The sequence below is a fragment of the Haliotis asinina genome, chromosome 16 (assembly GCF_037392515.1).
Source record: "Haliotis asinina isolate JCU_RB_2024 chromosome 16, JCU_Hal_asi_v2, whole genome shotgun sequence".
In the NCBI taxonomy this organism is placed as follows: domain Eukaryota; kingdom Metazoa; phylum Mollusca; class Gastropoda; order Lepetellida; family Haliotidae; genus Haliotis; species Haliotis asinina.
This window is the reverse complement of record NC_090295.1, coordinates 45,613,290-45,635,671: the sequence shown is the minus strand read 5'-3', so window position 1 is coordinate 45,635,671 and position 22,382 is coordinate 45,613,290. Positions and strand designations below refer to the sequence as shown.

At 39.2% G+C, this 22,382-nt stretch overlaps 1 protein-coding gene across 2 annotated transcripts in view; it reads left to right on the top strand.

Moving 5' to 3' along the window:
- Positions 1 to 22,382, top strand: part of LOC137268381 (endothelin-converting enzyme homolog) — a 51,659-nt gene that overhangs the window by 20,166 nt on the left and 9,111 nt on the right. The window contains exons 3-15 of one of the 2 annotated variants that reach the window (XM_067802947.1): positions 303 to 506; positions 2,625 to 2,911; positions 7,392 to 7,460; positions 9,228 to 9,347; positions 9,957 to 10,043; positions 10,507 to 10,655; positions 10,950 to 11,053; positions 11,478 to 11,590; positions 15,107 to 15,205; positions 15,942 to 16,019; positions 18,045 to 18,148; positions 19,228 to 19,338; positions 20,246 to 20,313. In XM_067802947.1, coding sequence (XP_067659048.1) covers positions 303 to 506; positions 2,625 to 2,911; positions 7,392 to 7,460; positions 9,228 to 9,347; positions 9,957 to 10,043; positions 10,507 to 10,655; positions 10,950 to 11,053; positions 11,478 to 11,590; positions 15,107 to 15,205; positions 15,942 to 16,019; positions 18,045 to 18,148; positions 19,228 to 19,338; positions 20,246 to 20,313 — 1,593 coding nt within the window. Of the gene's footprint in view, positions 1 to 302; positions 507 to 2,624; positions 2,912 to 7,391; positions 7,461 to 9,227; positions 9,348 to 9,956; positions 10,044 to 10,506; positions 10,656 to 10,949; positions 11,054 to 11,477; positions 11,597 to 15,106; positions 15,206 to 15,941; positions 16,020 to 18,044; positions 18,149 to 19,227; positions 19,339 to 20,245; positions 20,314 to 22,382 lie in introns of both variants that reach the window. The other variant, XM_067802946.1, reaches the window with a different exon arrangement.

Sequence of the window (22,382 nt, the reverse complement as noted above, 5' to 3'; positions counted from 1 at the left end):
ACGTAAGATACTGGTATAACATCGGTTCCCAATTGCGCAGATCGATGCTCATGTTGTTGATCACTCGATTATCTTGTCCAGACTTGATTATTTACAGACTGCTGCCATATAGCTGGTATATTGCTAAGTGCTGCGTAAAACTAAACTCACTCACTCACTCTTCCCCATATAGGTACAATTTGTGAAGCTCATCTGTGGTGTCACTCGCTGTGATAGTGCTGAAATATTGCTAAAAGTAGTATAGAACCTTGTTCACTCACTCACTTGCCCTAAAAATATGTGTATGTGTGTTTATCCTTCAGACTACTGCATGACTCCAGAGTGTGTGACAGTGGCCAGTTCCATCATCACCACCATGGACCGCAGCGCTGATCCTTGCCAGGACTTCTTCCAGTATGCCTGTGGGGGGTGGATCAAGTCACACCCTATCCCATCAGGCCACAGTAGGTGGGGCACATTCAGTGTGCTGTGGCAGGAGAACCAGCTGGTCATGAAGAACGTCCTTGGTAGGTGCCTCATGTGTGTTGTCTCATATATTTGTGCTTGTTTTGAGAACTGCATTCACTGGCATATTGGTGCTTGAAGCAAAAACCACCATCTTTCACTGACATATTGGTGCTTGGAAGAAAAACTGCCATCTTTCACTGACATATTCGTACATGAAACAAAAACTGCCATCTTTCATTGACATATTGGTACTTAAAACAAAAACTGCCATCTTTCACTGACATATAGCGGTGTCCATATGTTTACGGAAGTGACGTCACAACCACGCTCACTCAGACATGGGTAGGCAGAAAGCCACAATGGTTGATGATAACGATGGGAACCGGTGTAGCGTGAAAGGCAAACAATGGTCGGATTATGTACTTAAGATTTTATTTCTATCTGATAGACACCCCAGATCAGTTCACCCCCGAATCTGTGAGACCCTTCAAGTAACTGAAAGCATATGAATATGTGGAAAGTGGACACGTTTTTCCGATACAGTACCACAATGTCGATGACAAAACACCTCTGTGTTTGCTGGATATCTACTACGAGAAAATTATGTTTGTGAGATGACTGTTTAACTTACATATTGGATTGTTAGGAATAAAGAATATATTGCTGATGCCTACTACAAGTGTGTGTGGAAAGTTTTGAAACCACCCTGTTGGTGAGATTAGCATAGATCGAGGCTGCTTTTGTATGTGTTTTTTATAAGCAGGAATTAATGTGATAAAATGGTAACTCAATGCCATTTATAGACGTTTGAACTGTAGATGCATGTGTTGTTATAGTTGAGAAGGAAGGTTTGGAGTGGTGTTTATATAACATGTATGACTGGCAGGTGAGGCAGATTACTCACCTTTCCTGATTATGTCATTGACAATATGTAAGCAAGGAAACAGGATGTGAGGGATTATTTGTTCAAAGTTTGTATTGTTTGAAAGAAATGCGAGACAAACACTTGGAAGTTTTTGCATTACATTCTTGCTTTAAAAAACGAAGACTTGCAGTATTGGGCCAGAGTGAAGTATGAAATCTGGATATTGTCAATTTGATACTTTCCACAAATGTTTTAGAAAAATAAAGGTTGTGTACTTGTCTCATTATACAACACACCAAAAGAAAAAAGAAAACCACATCGGGAGGAGTTGTTACGTATGACAAGTCAACGATCAAATGTATGCAGCTTTTATGGTTCTCTCGTGTTTATGTTTAACTTCTGCCTACCGGAAGTACACGGGCGCGTCACGTGATCAAAACAAAAACTGCCATCTTTCACTGACATATTGGTACTCAAAACAAAAACTGCCATCTTTCACTGAAATATTGGTACATGAAACAAAAACTGCCATCTTTCACTGACATATTGGTACATGAAACAAAAACTGCCATCTTTCACTGACATATTGGTACTTAAAACAAAAACTGCCATCTTTCACTGACATATTGGTACATGAAACAAAACTGCCATCTTTCACTGACATATTGGTACTCGAAACAAAAACTGCCATCTTTCACTGACATATTGGTACTTTGAAGAAAAACTGCTATCTTTCACTGACATATTGGTGCTTGGAACAAAATTTGCCATCTTTCACTGACATATTGGTACTTTGAAGAAAAACTGCTATCTTTCACTGACATATTGGTGCTTGGAACAAAATTTGCCATCTTTCACTGACATATTGGTTTTTAAAGGAAGAAGTGGTACACATGGCTTGTAAAGCCAGTCAAACTGCTTATCTGGTATTAGGCACAAATTATACCATGCTTCTATTTTAGGTAAGATGACAGTGGACAATACAAAATTTCCTGTGACTTGTGACCTCATACAATTCACATACATACAAAATTTGATTGTTGCTTCTACTTTACTGACTGATTAAATTGACTAGGCTATGTGTCAGCTTCACAATCCACTTGACTGTCCTTAAGGACAGAAGCCAATTCATACAATTATAGAATTACCACCGATATGTTTTTGTCGGTTAAGTGATGTTTAATTACAAAGTTGACATCTTCACTGCCTATTAATCTTGTTTCTTCATATGAAATGATACAGTAGTCACCAGAAAAAATAGTTTGACAACAGTGTTTCCCATAGATATGCTGACCCTTTTCTTTTCATGCAGAGAAGGTGTCAGTGAAGACCCGCAGTGTAGCAGAGAGGAAGGCCCAGGCATACTTCGAATCATGCATGGACAAAAACAAAACAGTGGAGGCTCTTGGAGCCCAGCCCTTGTTGGACATCATGCGGGGCCTTGGGGGGTGGGGTATCTCCAATAAGTCTGGGGTGTGGCAGCAGAACACCTGGAATCTGCAGACTGCTGTGGAGAAGGTGCACATGATTGATGTCAGTCCCCTGTTCAATATGTGGGTCGGGGGAGATGATCGCAACTCCTCTAGGAATATACTCTTGGTGAGTTGATGGACCTTGTTTCATTCTTAATGACACTGTTTTTAACAATATTCCAGCAGAACATGGCTGGGACACCAGAAAATGGATTTGCAGTTTGTACCCATGTGGGGAATCGAAGCCAGGTCTAGTTAGTTTTGTACACTTGTGAATGATTTGACCACATTGAACAGTATTTCTGTAATCATATAACCACATGGGTGCTTATTTTTTAGACAGACTTCCAGATCCGATGCTTATTGTGCTTACTGGATGTACCCTAATTAATTGTTCGTGAGTGTTACATAAAAGTTAGGGACCAGTCCTTAATGATTCTATTGGGGATCAATTGAGCATACATTTATTATTAAAAAAAGAAGATATCCAGTGCTTATAAGGGGCCTGGCCCTTATTTCTGACCCAGCGCTTATTAAAGGAAATTCAAGATTTATGGTATATCAGATCAACTTAATGTGAACAGAAAGCCAAGAGTGATGCATGTATAGAAAATTTTGTGGTTTGTGGAGCTGGTATTTACCTAACAGGCTCAGAATCATAAGGTCAAATCAGATTTCAATTCAGGATCCTCGGATCAAAAGCAAACTGTAGGGTTGATAGTCAGAATGTGTGACATATCTGATAGTGTGTCAAAGTTCCTGACAACATTGGGTGTTGTGGTATTGTCAACTACTGGCATGAATGTTTAACATTCACTAATTATCAGGAGTTAAAAATTATTTTAAAAGCCTTAACGCAAGTGACTTTAAGAAGGTAACTTGTCCTGACTAATTTTCCACTTGCCCTGATTTTTATGACATAGTCATGTTGGTGTAGTAATGAAAGAATAAATCAACATGGTATTTGGTGTTAATGTTAAGTGTTGATGTTCAAGGGAAGATAGCTCTACTTAATTATCATTGTGAAATGTAATAGCTACATTTTGAGCAGATACAAAATGAAATCCAAGTTTAGGCCAGTCAAAGTAAACTTTGTCTCAGTGTATTTCGTTACACTCCACCACCGAGTCTACCAAAACGTAGTAGAAGTTTGCATCAGGTTACCTCCTATAAGGTTTTGTTAGACTCAGTAGTGGAGTGTAACGAAAAGTACTGAGGATAAGTTTACTTAGACTGAGTTTAGGCCAGACCAATATAATTTCTTGTTTTACAAATTTTTGTCCTCAGAAAACCCAAACGCAGGAGGGAAAAAAAAAAAAAATCACCAATCAAAGTAATATTCCTTTTGAGGACTCAAAGTATTTTACTTTGCTAATTTATGAAGTCTGTATGGGGCAAAAAAACAGTCTTAAAAAGATTTTTTTTTTAGTGTACATTTTTGGCCAATTGAAACAATAGGATTTTATTTGTTTTCAGCGGGGACAATTCACTTTCATTTTGTGTCTTATTCATGAAAAAAAACAGCAGGGTGATTCATAAAACAAGAAATAAAATTGGTCTGGCCTTGTTTACAGTTTGAAACCGTAAGGAGAAACTATCTTGAAGCCCACGGACAAGTAAGATACCATTATTTGATTGACCAAAATGAAAACTGACTTGTCCCAGGCATTGGGCGATTGGATTTTTAACTCCTGATATGTTTTTGTGAGGAAAAAGAAACATGGCATTTTGTATGCTTGTTCCTTAAATTGAATATTGTAGTTAAAGTTAATTGTTTTCAGTGTAGAGATCTCACTCACTATTCAACTGCAACAGCAACCCCACAAAGTTTTAAATTTGTCTTTGTTTCCCATTCACTTTCCATCGGATTTAATGCACTGTAAGAGATGGGTGAGAAATGGCTTCACTCATTTTATTTACTTTTGGATTGTTTACTCGAAAATGTTTTGTTTGTGCCCAAGACAATGCGAGAGCCTATCAGTAACCTCCTGTGATCATGTCTGTGTGTCCTCCCTGAATATCCCAGGATTCTTCTCTTAATTTTGTCTTGTATCCAAGGTATCTTGAGTGTTTGTTACAACAGATATCATGGTAACATTTCGTATAATTTCAAGAACTTTGGACCCTTGAAGGTCCAGGGTAGAATAGGCCTTCAGCAGCCCATGCTTGCCATAAAAGATGACTATGCTTGTCATAAGAGGCGACTAATGGGGCCGGGAGGTCAGCCTCACTGACTTGGTTGACACATGTCATCCGTTCCCAATTGCGCAGATCTATGCTCTGGCTGTGGATCACTGGATTGTCTGGTCCAGACTCGATTATTTACAGACCGCCGCCATATAGCTGGAATATTGCTGAGTGCAGCATGAAAACTGAACTCACTCACTCACTCACTCACTCAAGAACTTTGGGAATGTGTTATGGATTATGGATGTCAAGATGGAGATTTTTTATTTACGTGTCACCAGTGTAATAGGCTAATTCCAACCTGAGTCACTAAACCCTGCAGGGGAAATTACTTGTGTTGCCCATGACAACACCAGGAAGAAGATATGACCTGACGATAAGAGAACATTCAAGGCTGCAATCTCGAAATTGTGTTTAAGTTAAATATCTAATGATGGCAGTCCTCACTGAGAAATGGCAGAGAGCTTTGATTCTGAATGCTTCAATTTTACTTGAAGTTAAAACTGAATGAAACTGATAGAAACTGTGACCATGATAAATATTCAAGCAGGGTTAGCCATGAAATACAGTTTACACTATTACTAGTCTTAAATTTTTTTTCCAAGGCTATTGCATGTGTTTTTTCAGAATCCATTAAAATCCAACTTCAATTTGCATGGAGTCAGGAGTAATCACTGTGTGCTTATTTGAAATAGTGCTCTCAAAATAAACATCATCACGAATAAGAGATTATTGGAACATTCAGAGGACTGTCAAGTCAGACTTTGTTCATGACCTATTGCGTCGCCTGTCAGGCAGCTGTCATTTCACTAGGCGTCCATCTTGATAAACTGGGGCTTTCATCTTGGATGAGGCACAAAAAGGATTAGTGAACATTATCTGTTTGTTTGATGTGTCCCTTGTGTAATTTGGGTACTGTGAATGGTATCACGATCTGCTTGGTAATATCCATGGTTCTAGTTTTGAAGTAGGACACGATTGAGGATCCACCACGGACCTGACAGACTGAATTTCCAGAGCCTCTTTTGCTGAGCCTGGTGTCTGGTGTCACAGTTATACAGATGAGCCTCTTACATGACAGACAGTAGTCACTGATGACTTTTGCAGAATCTTACGGAAAAGTTTGTACAATGTGAATACAACCGTAAAATTCATGTACAAAGTAATCAATGCCCAAACAAAGGTTACAGTAGGCTGTCCGCCAAACATGGCATCATATTGCAGAAATATAGTTGAAAGACAAGTTAAACTTTAACTCACACATGCACACATTTCACTCAGTCTTTCATTAATGAGCTGACATACAATGATCTAACTGAAACAGTATACAAGGCAGTGTTAACCCCAAACTCACTCACTCGCTCACTCACTGGTTAACTGAAATACAGTTCTGGAGTTATGTTCTGTATGTTTGGAGGCAGTGTCAAAATTAAACTCACCCACATGTTACTGAGAAGGCATGAATAATAAGAAAATACTGTTCAATTTTTAATCTTCTTTTCATAACTCGTAAATGAAGTGAAATATGGTTGAATTGTTGTGGAACTTAAACTCACTCATTCACTTGTATTTATGGTGTGGATTCTAAAATTTTCTCATTCACTTGTATTTATGGTGTGGATTCTATAACTCACTCATTCACTTGCATTTATGGTGTGGATTCTAAAACTCACTCATTCACTTGTATTTATGGTGTGGATTCTAAAACTCATTCACTTGTATTTATGGTGTGGATTCTATAACTCACTCATTCACTTGTATTTATGGTGTGGATTCTATAACTCACTCATTCACTTGTATTTATGGTGTGGATTCTAAAACTCATTCACTTGTATTTATTGTATGGATTCTAAAACTCACTCACTCAGTTTTTGGTAATACAAATTAAATACTTTCCAAAGCAGCGTTAAACTAAGACGCACTCACTTGTATTTATGGTAATCCAAATTTAGTACTATACTGTCCAAAGCAGCGTTAAACTAAGACGCACTCACTTGTATTTATGGTAATCCAAATTTAGTACGATACTGTTCAAAGCAGCATTAAACCTAAACATTCATGTATGTTTACATGAGACAAATGGAATACAGTTCAAAGCAGTGTTAAACTAAAACTCATTATCACTTACTTACTCACTAATGACCTGACATGACATGACATGATATGGCATAACTGAAATAGTGTTGACTTATAGTATAACACTGACATCACTTTTGCACTTATTTCTTATTTCGTTTGAACTAGACAACTTTTACCTTTGCTGGTTCGTCCAAACATTACGAAAATCAATTCCAATAAGCAGTATATTTTCAGCCCATACAGTGCTCCCTTGTTGAGAGTCAGGAAAATCATCCTGTGAGCAGTGTCAGTGAAAGTGGACTCCACTGAGAAAGTGTGTGTAAATCAATTTTGTGTTGCAGGTTGATCAGAGCGGTCTTGGCCTACCTGAGAGGGACTACTATCTCAATAAATCCATTACTGACGACAAGGTACGTTCATCTTGGAGCCATCCTTAGGTACTGGAGATGGAGCAGGAGATTTTGTTCCAGTCTGAACATGACTAAGTTAGTGAGAGCAAAAAACATACATGAAAAAATATTTTTGGAGCTAGATTATTTTTTTACATTTTGAGGGAGAGAATTCTTCAGAACATCCACTTGATGCTTCTTTGTTTTTGTTGTGGCTAAAAATCATTTTGATTCAAGAATTCAATGAATATTTTTCATAAAATAAAACCATTAGAAAAAAATATCCTAGGCTTATATGATATTAACACGTTAACACACTGTAAGCTTTATGTCTTACAGAGCATTAGAAAAAGCATGGCTGTATTTCAGGGTGTATTGATTTTAGGCTGATGTGTTTTGCAGTACTGGCAAAGTGTAAATATGATCCTGATATAGACCATCCGAAGTGCTGAGAATGCCTGAAGGTGTCTCCCAGCCAGATAATGAGATAAGGACTTTTAACAGAGGTTCATGAAGACTGGCACTGAAACTTTCCCAGATCAATGACAGGTTGTTTCAGGTCCACATAAGATGATTATTATGATTATGTAAAGGGGTAGGGATCAGCTGTACTTATTAATTATGTCACTGATATATACTATCCCCCAGGGAGCTGAAATGAAGTTGGATGGTACTCTTGATAAAGAGGCTTTGGATGTAGCGCCATGAGCAATAGCTGAGTCATGGGATATTTGAAAAGGTGCAATACAATGGTATATTAAATCTGTAAATAGGTCCTCTAAGAATACAGGTCCTTAGCAACCAATGTTTGTCTCTCTGTTGGGATTCAGGTTAAGAATACAGGTCCCCAGCAACCAATCTTTGTCTCTCTGTGGGGATTCAGTTAAGATTACAGGTCCTTAGCAAGCAATCCCTGTCTCTCGGTAGGAATTCAGTTAAAAATACTGGTTCCCAGCAACTAATGCGTGTATCCCTGTGGGGATTCAGGTTAAAAATATAAGTCAATAGCTACAGATCCTGGTCTCCCTGTGGACATTCGGGTTAAGAATACAGGTCCCTGGCAACCGATGTTTGTCTCCCTGTGGACATTCGGGTTAAGAATACAGGCCCCTGGCAACCAATGTTTGTCTCCCTGTGGGGATTCAGTTTAAGAATACAGGTCCCTAGCAACCGATCCTGGTCTCCCACTGGATATTCAGGTTACGAATACAGGTCTGTAGCAATTTATCTTCGTCACCCTGTGGGATTTAGTTTAGTTTGGTGACGTGGTTGTTTGTTTGTCTTCACACCCCAGCATAATGGACTGATGCTGAATATATCATGTCCCTTAATTAATATTTACACATCAACATCTACTAGTAGTAATATTGCTGAGCATGATGAGGCTATGATATTGGTTTGCCTGATAAAGACTTGAATATTCTTGGAATATTTCATTCTGTAATGTTGAAATATGGTAACAGCAGCGTAAAACAACATGAACTCTTTGATGTGGTAATAAAAATAAATCTGCTTATTTCTGGGCACTTAAAATGTCAAGTCTATTCTTGAAGTCCCATTTTGTAATTAAGCAATTTCCATTTTGTACAATAGATATCGATGTTTCCCATCAGTGTGGATGAAAAAGTAGGAAGTAATCAATAATCATTAGATTGATAGTGAGCTGAACATAAATTGAAACTGGCAAACTTTTTGACATGATTTGATCTGGTTTTAACCCACTTTCAGAAACAAACATTAGCAACTCATGCTCAGCATCTTACTGATGTATTGTTGCTCATGTTGTAGGTGTTGTCAGCATACCTGGAGTACATGACGACGCTGGGGATGTTGCTTGGAGCTGAGGATCGCAACGCTACCAGGGATGACATGTTGAAAGTTATAGAGTTTGAGACAAAAATTGCTGAGGTATTCACTTACATTTGATTGTGGTTTCTTATGGTGTTTCTATTGGGTAAATGGACGCCTCTGTGACGTAGTGGTTGGAGCGTCCGCTTGGAGGGGGAAGATCGCAGGTTCAATCCCTGGCTGCGTCATGCCAAAAGATGTTAAAATGGTACTTGTTGGTCCCTGGGTAGAAGGACTGGGGCTCAGAGTCAGTATGATGAATGGGGTATTCATGCTTAACTGCAGCATGGTATGTCTGTGAGCTAGCACTATATAACCAGCCCATGTGGACACCCTCAAAAACATTTCAGCAAAACATACAAATCAAAATCACAGAACAATGCATGAAATGAATCTGAACAACCCAACAATTAGTGGAAAACCAGTGTCATGGAACCTCATCATGGTGGCTATCACTTCCTGGTTCAGAGAACACCTTACGGCACTAGTAAGGCTCTGGTTGACTTGTCTGAGCAGAAAGTCCATGGTAAAAGTCTATTGTATCTGAGTATGCAAGCACTGTGAATCTGAACTCCGCCATGAAAAGTTACATTCCTGTGTATGTTTTTGTTTGGAAGCCTGATGCTTATGTCCTCTTGGGCTATCATATACACAAGAAGTTGTTTCCAGATCACTATCCCAGCAAAGGACAGACGTGATGAGGAGAAAAACTATCATAAGATGAGGATAGTCGACATGCAGAAACAGTACCCCTTTGTAAGTATTAGATAGTCAACATGCTGGAACTATTCCTCTTTTTAAGTAAAAGATAGTTGACATGCAGAAACTATTCCCTTTTGTACTAATTAGATAAATGACATGATGAAACAGTTCCCCTCGGTAAATACTGGAGAGTCAACTTGCAGAAATAGTTCCACTCTGTAACAGATAGTAGACGTGGGGAAGCAGTTATCTTGTGTAAATATTTGATAGTTGACATGCAGGAACAGGTCCACTTTGTAAGTAACAGATAGTTGACATGCAGAAACAGCTCCTCTCTGTAAGGTGTAGATAGTTTTCATGCAGAAACAGTTCCACTCTGTGACAGGTAATCGACAAGCAGAAACAGTACTACTGTCACAGATAGTCAACATGCCCTTTTATCAGTCAACCTGCTTAAAGTATTCTCGTTTTCCATTCAGCAATACGTAGTCACTCACTCTCTCATGTTGTATTTCAGTTGAACTGGCTGCGCTACTTCAACTCCATGATGAGTGTTGTGAACATCACTCTCAAGTCCTCCGAGGAAGTTGTTGTCTATTCCCCAAAATTCTTGAAGAACCTTAAGGCCATTCTCAGCAACGCCAAGTCCTCTGATGATGGCAAAAAGTGAGAACATTATGTATAATAATTTTCAGCACCCAAAAAAGTCTGTAGGAGGGGATCAGCTTATCTACAGATTTCCCTCTCGTCAAGCCTTTTTCTGGTGGTAAGAAAACGACATCATTTCGCTTCACATGACTAAACCAAGCAAAATAAAAACTTGGTCAGTGGAGGGGTATCTGAAACTGCGCAACCTCCTAAACACTCCCCACTATAGTATTTCTGGAACATCATTATAAGATACATCACATTGAGTTATGAGTGCAACGTTTCTCACCCAGTTATTCATGTCTTTTGCAGCACATTAAACAACTACCTGATGTGGCATGTAGTCAAATCTCTGGCGCCGTATCTGTCCAAGCCGTTTCGAGAAGCCAAGAAGACTTTCACACAGGTCATGACAGGTAACGAGGTAGCATGTTGTTCTGGCAGCAAGTAACTGCTCTAGAGTCAGGCATCCAGAGGTGTCATCAGAGGTGACCAGTGTGATCAGGAGGTCAAGCTTGCTGACTTGGTTGATACACTTGTATAGATTGATGCTCATGGTGTTGTTCACAAGAATGTCTGGTCCAGATTTGATCATTTACATACAACCGCCATATAGATGGAAATTTGCTGATTGCAATGTTAACCAACACATGTAGAGACTGATTTGAATATTAGGATTGAGTGTTTGTTGTGGTAAATGAGACCAGATGTAGGCCAGCTAGCAAGTGGGTGTGACCAGATGTAGACCATCTAACAAGTGGGTGTGACCATATGTAGGCCAGCTAACAAGTGGGTGAGACCAGATGTAGGCCTTCTAGCAAGTTCTGTTGTCTGTTTCAGGTGTGTCAGGTAACGAGGAAATGTGGCGATATTGCATCACTGACACTGATGTTGTTCTTGGCTTCGCCCTCGGCTCGATGTTTGTGAAGGAGGCTTTCCAAGGGGCTAGCAAAGTAAAGGCGAGTTCTATCACTAGCATTATTCATACATGTGATATCCGGGATGGAAAGTATCCCAATTACTTTCAGAAACACTGAACCAAAGCTTTCCCAAATTGACATGAACTTCAAATATTTTTTTGCAAATAACTTTTCATGGAAAACATGAAGATATAACAAATAACTTGAATTACTTTCTTCTAATCATAGCTTCTTTTGTTGTTTTGAATACAGGTAAGTAAATATTGTTGATGATAGTCACAATCATCTCCCGCGGAGAATGACCTCCCAGTGATAGTTACCCTATGTAACAACAGCCCATACTTTCACAGCTTGATTTTAGGAACTTGACTGAACATGCATCTGACATTTAGTTTGACATGTCGCCAAGTGGAACAAGACAAAACTATGTAGGCTGGTTTGTTCACACTGTCATATGAATTAATAATGCACATGATCAGGAAGTATCCACATTTTAAGGAGAAACTTGACAAATTACCACACCATAGAGTTTATTGGTGTGCTGTATTGTCACATATGGTGTATCCCAACATATGAGACAGACACGTCCCCATAAGCCTTTAGAATTAACAGTAATATATATATGTACCACAAACGGAACGAAGCACTTCATCAGAGCATACACACCCCCTAAGACCAGACCGATTTTATTTTTTGTTTTGCAGATTTTGGTCTTCAGAAAACCTAAAGGCAGTAGGGGGAAAAAAGTAGATCACCAGTCAAACTAATATTCTTCATAAGATGCTGAAGTATTTTGCTAATGGCAGTTTTTGAGTGAATGAGTGAGTTTAGTGTTATGCTGCACTCAACAATATTCCAGCTACATGGCAGCAATCTGTAAATAATTGAGTCTGGACCAGACAATTGGGAACCGATGGCATGTGTTAACCATGTCAGAGAGTCTGACCATCTGATCTTGAGTCTCTTACAATGAGCACAGTCACCAAGCATGGACATTTTGTGGAGTGAATATGGAACAAAACACACTTTAAAAAGCAAAACAAAAAAACCTAAGTGTAAAATGTAATAAGTTTACATTTTTGGCCAATTAAATATGTTATTTTTGTGAGTGAGCAAATTAAATTTGATTTTTTCTGAAACAGAATGGCCGACGAATCCGTAAAACAATAAAAATATTTGGTCTGACCTACATTTGTAATAAAAAGTATGTTTGTCACATAATCCATAACTGCAGCACATGGTGTGTGACAAATTACACATAATGTGTAGTAGTGTGTTGGACAATTATGGGTCAACTCTGAAACATACTGGCCTGCACATGGAGCATGTAGACATTAATATACTACCGACAAGAAATAAGGGAACTAATGAAATAATAGCGAATTTGAAACTGCTTTAAATATCCACTAAATCAATTTTAGGCGTCAAGTTCAATATCTGGTGTGTCCACCATGTTGGGCAACACATTCACGGCACCTTGATGGCATGCTGTTAATCAATTTCCGGATGGTTGCCCGTGGTATTGCCCGCCATTCCTCTTGGAGAGCTGCACCAAGCTGGGCCAGGTTGGCGGGTCCTGGGTCCCTGGCGTACACCCTTCGACCAAGAACGTCCCAGAGATGTTCAATTGGGGACAGGTCTGGGGACTTAGAGGGCCAGTCCAATGTCTGGATACCTTCTTGTCGGAGATAAGTGAAGACAATTTGGGCCCGATGTGGTCTGGCATTATCATCTCGGAATACAAAATTTCAGCCGATAACTCTAGCCAATGGAGCCACAACAGGAGGCAATATTTGGTCAACATATCACTGACCAGTCATGGCTCCGTTAATGATGACCAAATCTGATCGTCTGTCATGTGTAATCCCACCCCACACCATGACAATACCACCTCCATATCGATCATGGTCAAGAATTGCTGCTCTGGCATATCGCTCTCCGCTCCGACGCCAACAACGTTTTCTGCCATCTGTGAATCGTATGCAAAACTTTGACTCATCAAAGAACATGGTGTAACGCCAGTGGCGCATAGCCCGTCCCTGATGCTGCCTAGCCCATGCCAATCTTTGGCGCTTATGGTGAGCTTAAAGGGTGACACCTTTAAAAGGCCGTCTTGCTTTCAGACGAGCTTGATAGAGTCGGTTTTTAACGGTTGAGGTTGAAATGCGTCCTCCAGTGAGTGTCTGGAATTCTCTATTGATGGCAGGGGCCGATTTAAACCTATTGCGTAGAGCAATGAACGTAATGAGACGATCCTGTCGTGGTGTCGTTGATTTTGGTCTACCACGCCCAGGTCTCGTTGCAACCCCACCCGTTTGACGGTACTTATCCCACAGGCGTGAAATTACACTTTTTGATTTACCCATCTGTCGGGCAACTTCACATAATGATGTCCCCCTCCTCTATCATCCCTACAATTCTCCATTTTGTTGCTTCACCGAGATACTGCCTTGGAGGCATTTCTGTCAGTAAGTGTCAATCTCTATTGCATTAGTGATTGTGACTTGTCCAGCACATTTACAGGAGTTAACTTCTGTATGCACATGTAGCACGTGCTGGGAATGCATTATGCGAAATTCCATTGTCATTGGATGTTGCGTTTGGGAGATACCACGATAACGGACCCTGTCACAGTCAAAGTCCTCTACATTCAATTTCTTGATTCCCTTATTTTCTGTTGGTAGTATACTAGGATCCACTGTGGTGGATTTTGAAATTCGGTTGCTCCTGTGCATGTTTAATATAAATACACTGGTCCAGGCTTAGGGTTCTTAGCCAGGGTTCAATCAGCATATGATTCTTAAGGCACTTGCAGATCCTGTGATGAGAGGTTTTAATCCCAGATGCACTATTTGGTTTTTATATTCCCTACGACTGCTTGTTGGCTTCACAAGAGTGATGCATGGTTTTGATATAGATCACTTCAGGCTTTCATCTCTGTAAAACACTGAGATTATACTGAGGAAAGAGGCACTCGCTCACTCACTCACCTGTATTAAGTGGACTCACTCTCACAAGCTAGTGTAAAAGCCAAACTCTCTCTCATTACTAACACTATTGAAATCTAAACTCCACTTGGTCTAAACACGACTCAACACTTGTATCATACCAAACCCACTTACAGCTAAAACTAGTAGGAGATTCACTCAGTCCATAAAAGCAATATTCGCATAATTTTTATTTCTGTATTAAAGTATTTTGTACAACAGTTTAATTTCAACAGTTTGATGAAGAAAAGAAAGAAAATTTTGGGTGTGCACATTCTTGCATGTTATACAGACCAGCCAGATTAAAAAAGTGATGCTGTGATTTTCATTGGAGGGGATTTGCCCAGAAACTGATGAGTCAGCAGAACATGATATATCACATGTATGATTTAGAAATTGAAAGATTAAAGTGCAGTAAATATTTACATATGTTGTACATAGCTTTTTCATTAACTAGATGTGAATTAAAGATGTAGTTCTTTAGATTAGATGTAGCTTTTAGACAAAGAAAGAGACAAGAGGTTATTAATGGTGATTTGTGTAAAATCCTTTGTTGCTTCAGGCTGAGAAGATGATTGAAGAGGTTAAGATGGCTTTCAAGACCAACTTGCCCCATTTGCACTGGATGGATGATGAGACACGCAGAGCAGCTATAGACAAGGTACGGACTGGTTCAGTGAGAATTGGGGTGACAGCAGTAAAATAGTCCTTAGTTTTGTGACTGACATGAACCACTAGATCAAGTGTAGTCCTGTAACTGAATGTAAATGCACTTTGGCTAAGCTGTGAAGACTGTCGATACAAACTGATACAAAACCAATATGATTACTCAAAGAATGAAAATATTAACATTCCCATCTGGCATAAAATATTGTCATGTTATTGAAACAATCTGACTCAAAGAAGTGAGATCATACTAGAAGCTTTAGAACATCATTACTACAGGGACCGGTGAAGGTTCCGGTGTAGAATAGGTCTTCAGCAACCCATGCTTACCATAAAAAGCGACTGTGCTTGTTGTAAGAGGCGACTAACGGGATTGGGTGGTCAGGCGCACTGACATGGTTGACACATATCATTGGTTCCCAATTGCGCAGATCGATGCTCATGTTGTTGATATTGGATTGTCTGGCCCAGACTCGATTATTTACAGACCGCCGCCATATAGCTGGAATATTGGTGAGTGGGGCGTAAAACTAAACTCACTCACTCACTCACTCACTCATTAATACAGGTCATGTAAATCCAGCAGGTGAGATCCAAGTCTACCATCATTGTTGAATGTCTGATTAAGTGTCTTGTTATTCATAGTGCTGCAATGACTTTGGACAAAGTACTCTACATACATGCATTTTGGTGAAGTATGACATATGTGCATATGTGGAGTTATTTTCCAGGCAAATGCAGTGGTGGATATGATTGGCTTCCCGGAGTACATCCTGAATGTCACCCGCTTAGATAAGCAATATCAGAGGGTAAGATCAACATTTTACAGGGGCTTCATACAGTATTTTGAGAAAAAGCACCAAAAGCTAAAGTACTTTCAGAAAAAGAGAGAAAAAAAAACGTTTTTCATCTGTTACTCTGTGCCACCAAATTTACACAACTGCAAATATGATATGTTGAAATATCTCACTTCGGCCTCACTGGGTATTCAGTTGGATTCATACAAGGCTATCCAGAAAAGCATGTTTACTTGTAAATTCGGACAAAACCCCAGGAAAAATGATGACAAAAAGTCGACTCACCTGGCATGAAATGTATGCGCTGTGCAAGGGGTCATCTCAGAGATATTTTTGAGCTTTTTTCATGCGTGTTGAATGTGTTTTATCTATTGATCAACATCTTTCGTCTTTCAGTGAAGAAGTTTATGTTCAGATACATAAGAGTATGATACTTGATACCCATAGAAGAGTAAGAAATTAAATGTCTCAAAATATACAGGTGGCAAGACCACCCAGAGATTGACATGACTAGATATTATTTGTAAATTGTCATATGCCATGTATTTATTCAGTTTAATTCCCTGTAAGGATTACCATATCTTAACTGATATTGGCCTGTATTCTATATCCCCCAGGCCTCCCCAACTATCATCTGTGACACCCGTCCATGTTTTGCTTTTGAGACAATCCCTCCTACCTGTTTCTAATGATAGTGATAGTGAGATTCCATGGTAGCTACATCCTTAATAGTTTCAGCCTGAAAGTAATTTTTTATGGCAGCTGCTGCTTATAATGTAGCTAATTCTAATTTTAAAAATGGACATTTAAAAAGTGCTCTTTATAATGCACTATCAACACACACTCATTTGCATAAATCCATTCTCTGTCCCAAATACGTTGCTATGGACTTTGAAAACCTTTGCATTGCTCATTTCTTCACTAATCTCTCCTCTATTAAGTCCTTTTTTCACGTTTTCCATCTCCCTACCACTGGAACTGTATGTAGTTAGGCCAAACTTATTTTAACAGATGTTTTACTTTTTCGCATAACAACAGTTTTTTCCTATTTCCAGCAGTACTTTAAGATAAAAACTGTACCACAGGGTAAGAGAAACATTTTACAGGTGCTTCACACAGCACTCTCTGTAAGCTAATTCAAACAAAATTACGGACACATAGTCCATTTGAAGGGAGATGGGGGTGGTCCTCTGTAGGTCTTCTTTAACAGAATATGGGGGCTTGATCTGAGAAAGAGTTGTGTGTCTAAGGCAAGCCTTAATTTTTGACAAGTGGGTGAAAGTCATTACAGCATGAGGCATCTCTTTAACAGGAAAGTCCCCATACTTGTTGTGAGGGTGAGATTGGTTAGGTTAGTGGTGAAGCACTCACTGATATCAACCAGGGATCGATTTCCCCTACGCACACAGTGTGTGAAGCGGCAGGAAAATCAGTGAAGCCATGTCAGATCCTTTAAACTGATTCTTTGTAAAAGTATACAATAATCTGCTTGAATATAATCAGTCCTCTATGTACTCCTAAACTTAGTATTGAACATTTTCATGAAAGTCAGATTCAAAAGCGTCATAATATAAGTTATCGCATTGTTGAGGGAAATACAGGGTTTTGTCAGTCTAGAGTAAGGTTGTATTGAATACAACCTTACGAGGGACTGATGATAAAACCTCATATTTCCCTCGACACGATGTGATAACACATTCATCTAGCTGAATGTTTTCACTAAATCAAAACAAAACAACACGCATCGAATCGACTTGCAGCCATGTTGACACCAGCTGATTGTTTGACCTCAATGCACCGCACGTTACTAAAGGCTTGTCGATGCACGCTTTTCTCACTTCGCGTTGTCACTGAGGCGTTACTTTTATACTCCCGCTGGCGGATCGTGATGGATGTACATGGTATTTTATCAGAGTCACGTGGACCAATCAAAACTCGACATTCTTACATAAGGCTAGATAACAATCTCTTACAATCTATTTTTTAATGTTATTCTGTCCAATCTTATTTCATTTGACTTCATTGTTCTAATTCCAGTTACAAATCAACAAGTCAGAGTATTTTATGAACAACTTCAGGAATCTTCGATTTGCTCTTGTGAAGAACTTGGAAAAACTCCGTAAACCGCCCAAGAAAAATGCGTAAGATTCACCTCGTTCTCATTTGTCAAGTGTGTCGTATCTCCTTGGACACATTCTTGTTCAAGTTCTGCCACCATCACTCCTGACTTTATAAAGATTATTGCTTGCTCCTTGTGTCATACTGTCAGTAACACAATAGACATTTAGTGAATATGTAAAGTGAACGCTTTCAGCTGAAACTTTTACTACTCTATCTTTAGTATGTCTAGTCATCATGTATTAAGATCCAAAATTGTTAAATTTTATTGTAGATAACATGCAGTGTGGACATCATGTACATCCCAAATGTAACATGTTACATTTAGCCACTTTCTGAATGACATTGTGTAATCATAGCTTTCTCCTTGGGATACATACCAATTTACACTTATCAGCATTCTCTTCCCACAGTGGTTACTTGTCACATCTTCCTACGTAACCTCTGTTCTAATATGACCCTTTCATGGTGCGAGTGTTCAAAACTGTGATTGGAGGCAATCGGATTTAGTAGTGCAATCAGCGACCTTGTTTCAAAAGCAATTGTTCGAAAGATCTCTGTAATTTCCAGATGCATCGTGAAAACTAGAACTTCCAGAGCGCGATACTCAAATGTTTCTTCTAGACAGGACTCAGTCATGTCACTTTTGTTTCTCCACATTGCTTGCATTTGTCAAGTTGAATCTAAGGCGATGTAACACATGCTCTGATGGGACAGAAAAAAGGGAGATAAATCTGATGCCATTTTTTGCCGCTAGGGGATTTTATGAGATCCGAAAAATATGGCCGTATTAGAACAGAGGTTCGTAGGAAGATAAGACAAGTAACCTCTTTGGGAAGAGAATGACTTATCAGAGCAGTACACGAAGTCTGCAGTCTAGATTACAAGCTGTCTGGTTTCAATTTTGTAAAAGTCCAGGTGGTTGACTGACTTCATGTGCTGGCAGTTTGATGCCAGACTCTCAGGGTGTGGAACTCAACCCAACAAAAGTACTAGAATCTTTACTTTACTAAGGAAGTGTAATCCTATATAAAACATGTCACATTTGACCACTTTCTAAATGTACAGCCTTCAAGATGTTTTTATTAATTGTATCTTTCAGCTGGGGAATGACACCGCCCACAGTCAACGCCTATTACACACCAACCAAGAATGAGATTGTCTTCCCTGCAGGAATTCTCCAAGCACCATTTTATGATCAAAATTTTCCCAAGTAAGATTGATTGAGAATAGAAGCTAACAGTTTGTTCATGTGATCAATGATCCCTCTCAAAATCTTCACCCAAGGTTTGACCTGATTGCAAGAATAGGCTGGTGACTAGCTGTCTCTGTAATGCAATGGTATTGTAATTTTACACATCAAGACCTATTAGGCTGCATTAAAAAAGTAAATGTTTCTCGGGCACACTTTTCTTAAAAAATGACGAGGATGCTAGGACATTTTCCTTAATTTTTTTATAGAAAAAATGTGACAAGAGAGGAACACATTTTTATTTTTGTCTACAGCTTGAAAAGTTCAGCATGTGTTAATGAGTTGTAGATTCAGTCACGCTCATTCTTACAGACACTCATTATTATACAGGACAAATGAATTATCGGGATGCAACCAAGTCAAAAATATATTTTTTAAATGGCAATAAAAACTGCTATGCTCACGAATGTAAGTGATACGCTGATCCCCGAGAAACATTTCACTTTTTTTTACTTAGCCTTATTATTACTATATATATCCCTTGCCTGATATGTGATGGCCCAGTCATCTATGATGAGACATATGGAAATGCAGAGTTGTGTCCCTTAGGTACTGCAGAATCCTCTGATCCGAGATGGGCCCATCAACCACTATTTTCTTGATTCAGTTATTTACAAACCATTTGACAGGTTGAAGGTCAAATAATAGTGACTACACTACAAATTACGTATCTTACTTCTGCCTTGAACAGAGACTGATTTATGATCTATATATTGTCAAGAGTGAACAGTGTATGTAGTAATATCCTCCTTCCACTTGAGTTGATTGTACAACCATGTTGTTTGTCAAGGCATGAACTGTGTTATTCACCCAGATGTTATTGCTTGTATCATACACTGTAACTGACATTACATTGTTTAATCCACAGATCTCTAAACTTTGGTGCTATGGGTGTGGTGATGGGGCACGAACTCACTCACGGTTTTGATGACCAAGGTGCTTAAACTTACACGGGACACCAGGACTGTTTTTTTGCAACTGTGATAAAGAAATTTTGTCCTTAAACTACAAGAATTAAATTAATGCAGTATTTGTACATGAGGTATCAAATTATTATCCCTGGCTACGTGTCTTTTTGGGGGTTTTAAAATGCGCTCTGTCTGTCCAGCCAGCCGGCTGGCAATCCATGCACTTTTATCTTTTCTGGAGTAGAACATTAAAACCATTCAATATTTCCTCATCAAACTTGGCACATAAATATACAGGTGGTGTACTGGTTTATTTTGGTAGTTTGAGTATTCTGAATAAAATATTTTTAGCATTTCTGTAGCAACAAGTTTGTATATTTCAAACCTTTCATTGCTCTCTTTCCGTTTTTCTATATACACACTAAAAGTATTTGGCATAATCATAACTTGTAGACATATGCATGAAGAATATTGATGACTTTGTCTTCTTGTATTGGAAATAGTACTACTGGTAACTGTGACACCATAGGCAGATCCAGGGGTGGGTGGGGTGGATGTCCACCCCACGTTTTGTCCTGAAATTTTGTTAGATGACCACTGAAACTCATGTGAAATTGAAGTGTGCGCACCCATCCACACCCTACTCAATAGTGAGCGCACTCCACAACCACCTCCTCTCCTCTTTCTTAACCCCTGAACTCTACCACTGAATATGTAAAACAATATTAAATCTGGGTTGGTTAAGCAACCACTGCTTTTATCTTTAACTCTGGCTGAAATTATGAACTCAGTATAGTTCAGTCACATTGTCACAAATATCTGAAGAAACCTGAGGTACATAGTTCAAAGAAAAATGACAAGTTTCTATTTACATGGTTAAGGGCTTGATTTACATGTTGCTTTGTGCTTATAGACTGGTGGAGGTACATGTCCGTTGGGTGTAATCTCTGATGTATGATCAGTGCTTTGTATATTTACACGTTTGCATAAAAAAATTGGTGGATTGGAGTTTAAAATCCCAGAGCATTTTTTTCCTTCTTGTGACCCATGTTGCCTCTGTAGATATCCCATGATCCCCCTGATAGTTGTCCATATGCCTGTGTAGGATGTCCATGATACCCCATGATGCCCTTATTAGATGTCCCATGATGCCTATGTAGGATGTCCCATGATGCCTATGTAGGATGTCCCATGATGCCTATCTTAGATGTCCCATGATGCCCTTGTTAGATGTCCCATGATGCCTATGTAGGATGTCCCATGATGCCCTTGTTAGATGTCCCATGATGCCCTTGTTAGATGTCCCATGATGCCTATGTAGGATGTCCCATGATGCCCTTGTTAGATGTCCATGATGCCTCTGTAGGATGTCCCATGATGCCTATGTAGGATGTCCCATGATGCCTTTGTTAGATGTCCCATGATGCCTATGTAGGATGTCCCATGATGCCTATGTAGGATGTCCCATGATGCCCTTGTTAGATGTCCATGATGCCTCTGTAGGAGTGAGTGAGTGAGTGAGTGAGTGAGTTAATGTTTAACGTCACATCGGCAATATCTCAGCCATATCGTGACGAGAACATTTAAATTAAATATATGCATATGGAAAAATCTGTCAACGGAGGACAGTAAAACAACTAGCATATCACAGTTTTAAGTAAAACTAGTATGGAAAGTTAAAACTAATAGCACTATTTAGACAATACATAATAAAAACAGACTATATATCGCCAACAACTGAAGGTAGATCACCACACTAGGGACCATGGGGACTTACAGTACCTTTGCTACCTGCATGGACCCTAGTTGGATTTACATCATCCCCTCAGCTGCTGGCGATTGTACGAAAGGTTAGCCAAAATTAAAACAACATGAATACTACGATTAAAAACCTGGCAGACTTAAATTTACTGTGAATGTTTGTGGACTTACGTACCTCTGTAGGATGTCCCATGATGCCTATGTAGGATGTTCCATGATGCCCTTGTTAGATGTCCATGATGATTCTGTAGGATGTCCCATGATGCCTCTCATGGATATCTTATATGTCGTATGTCATGTGTACCCTGATGAATGTTATTTTTGTATGTTTATTGG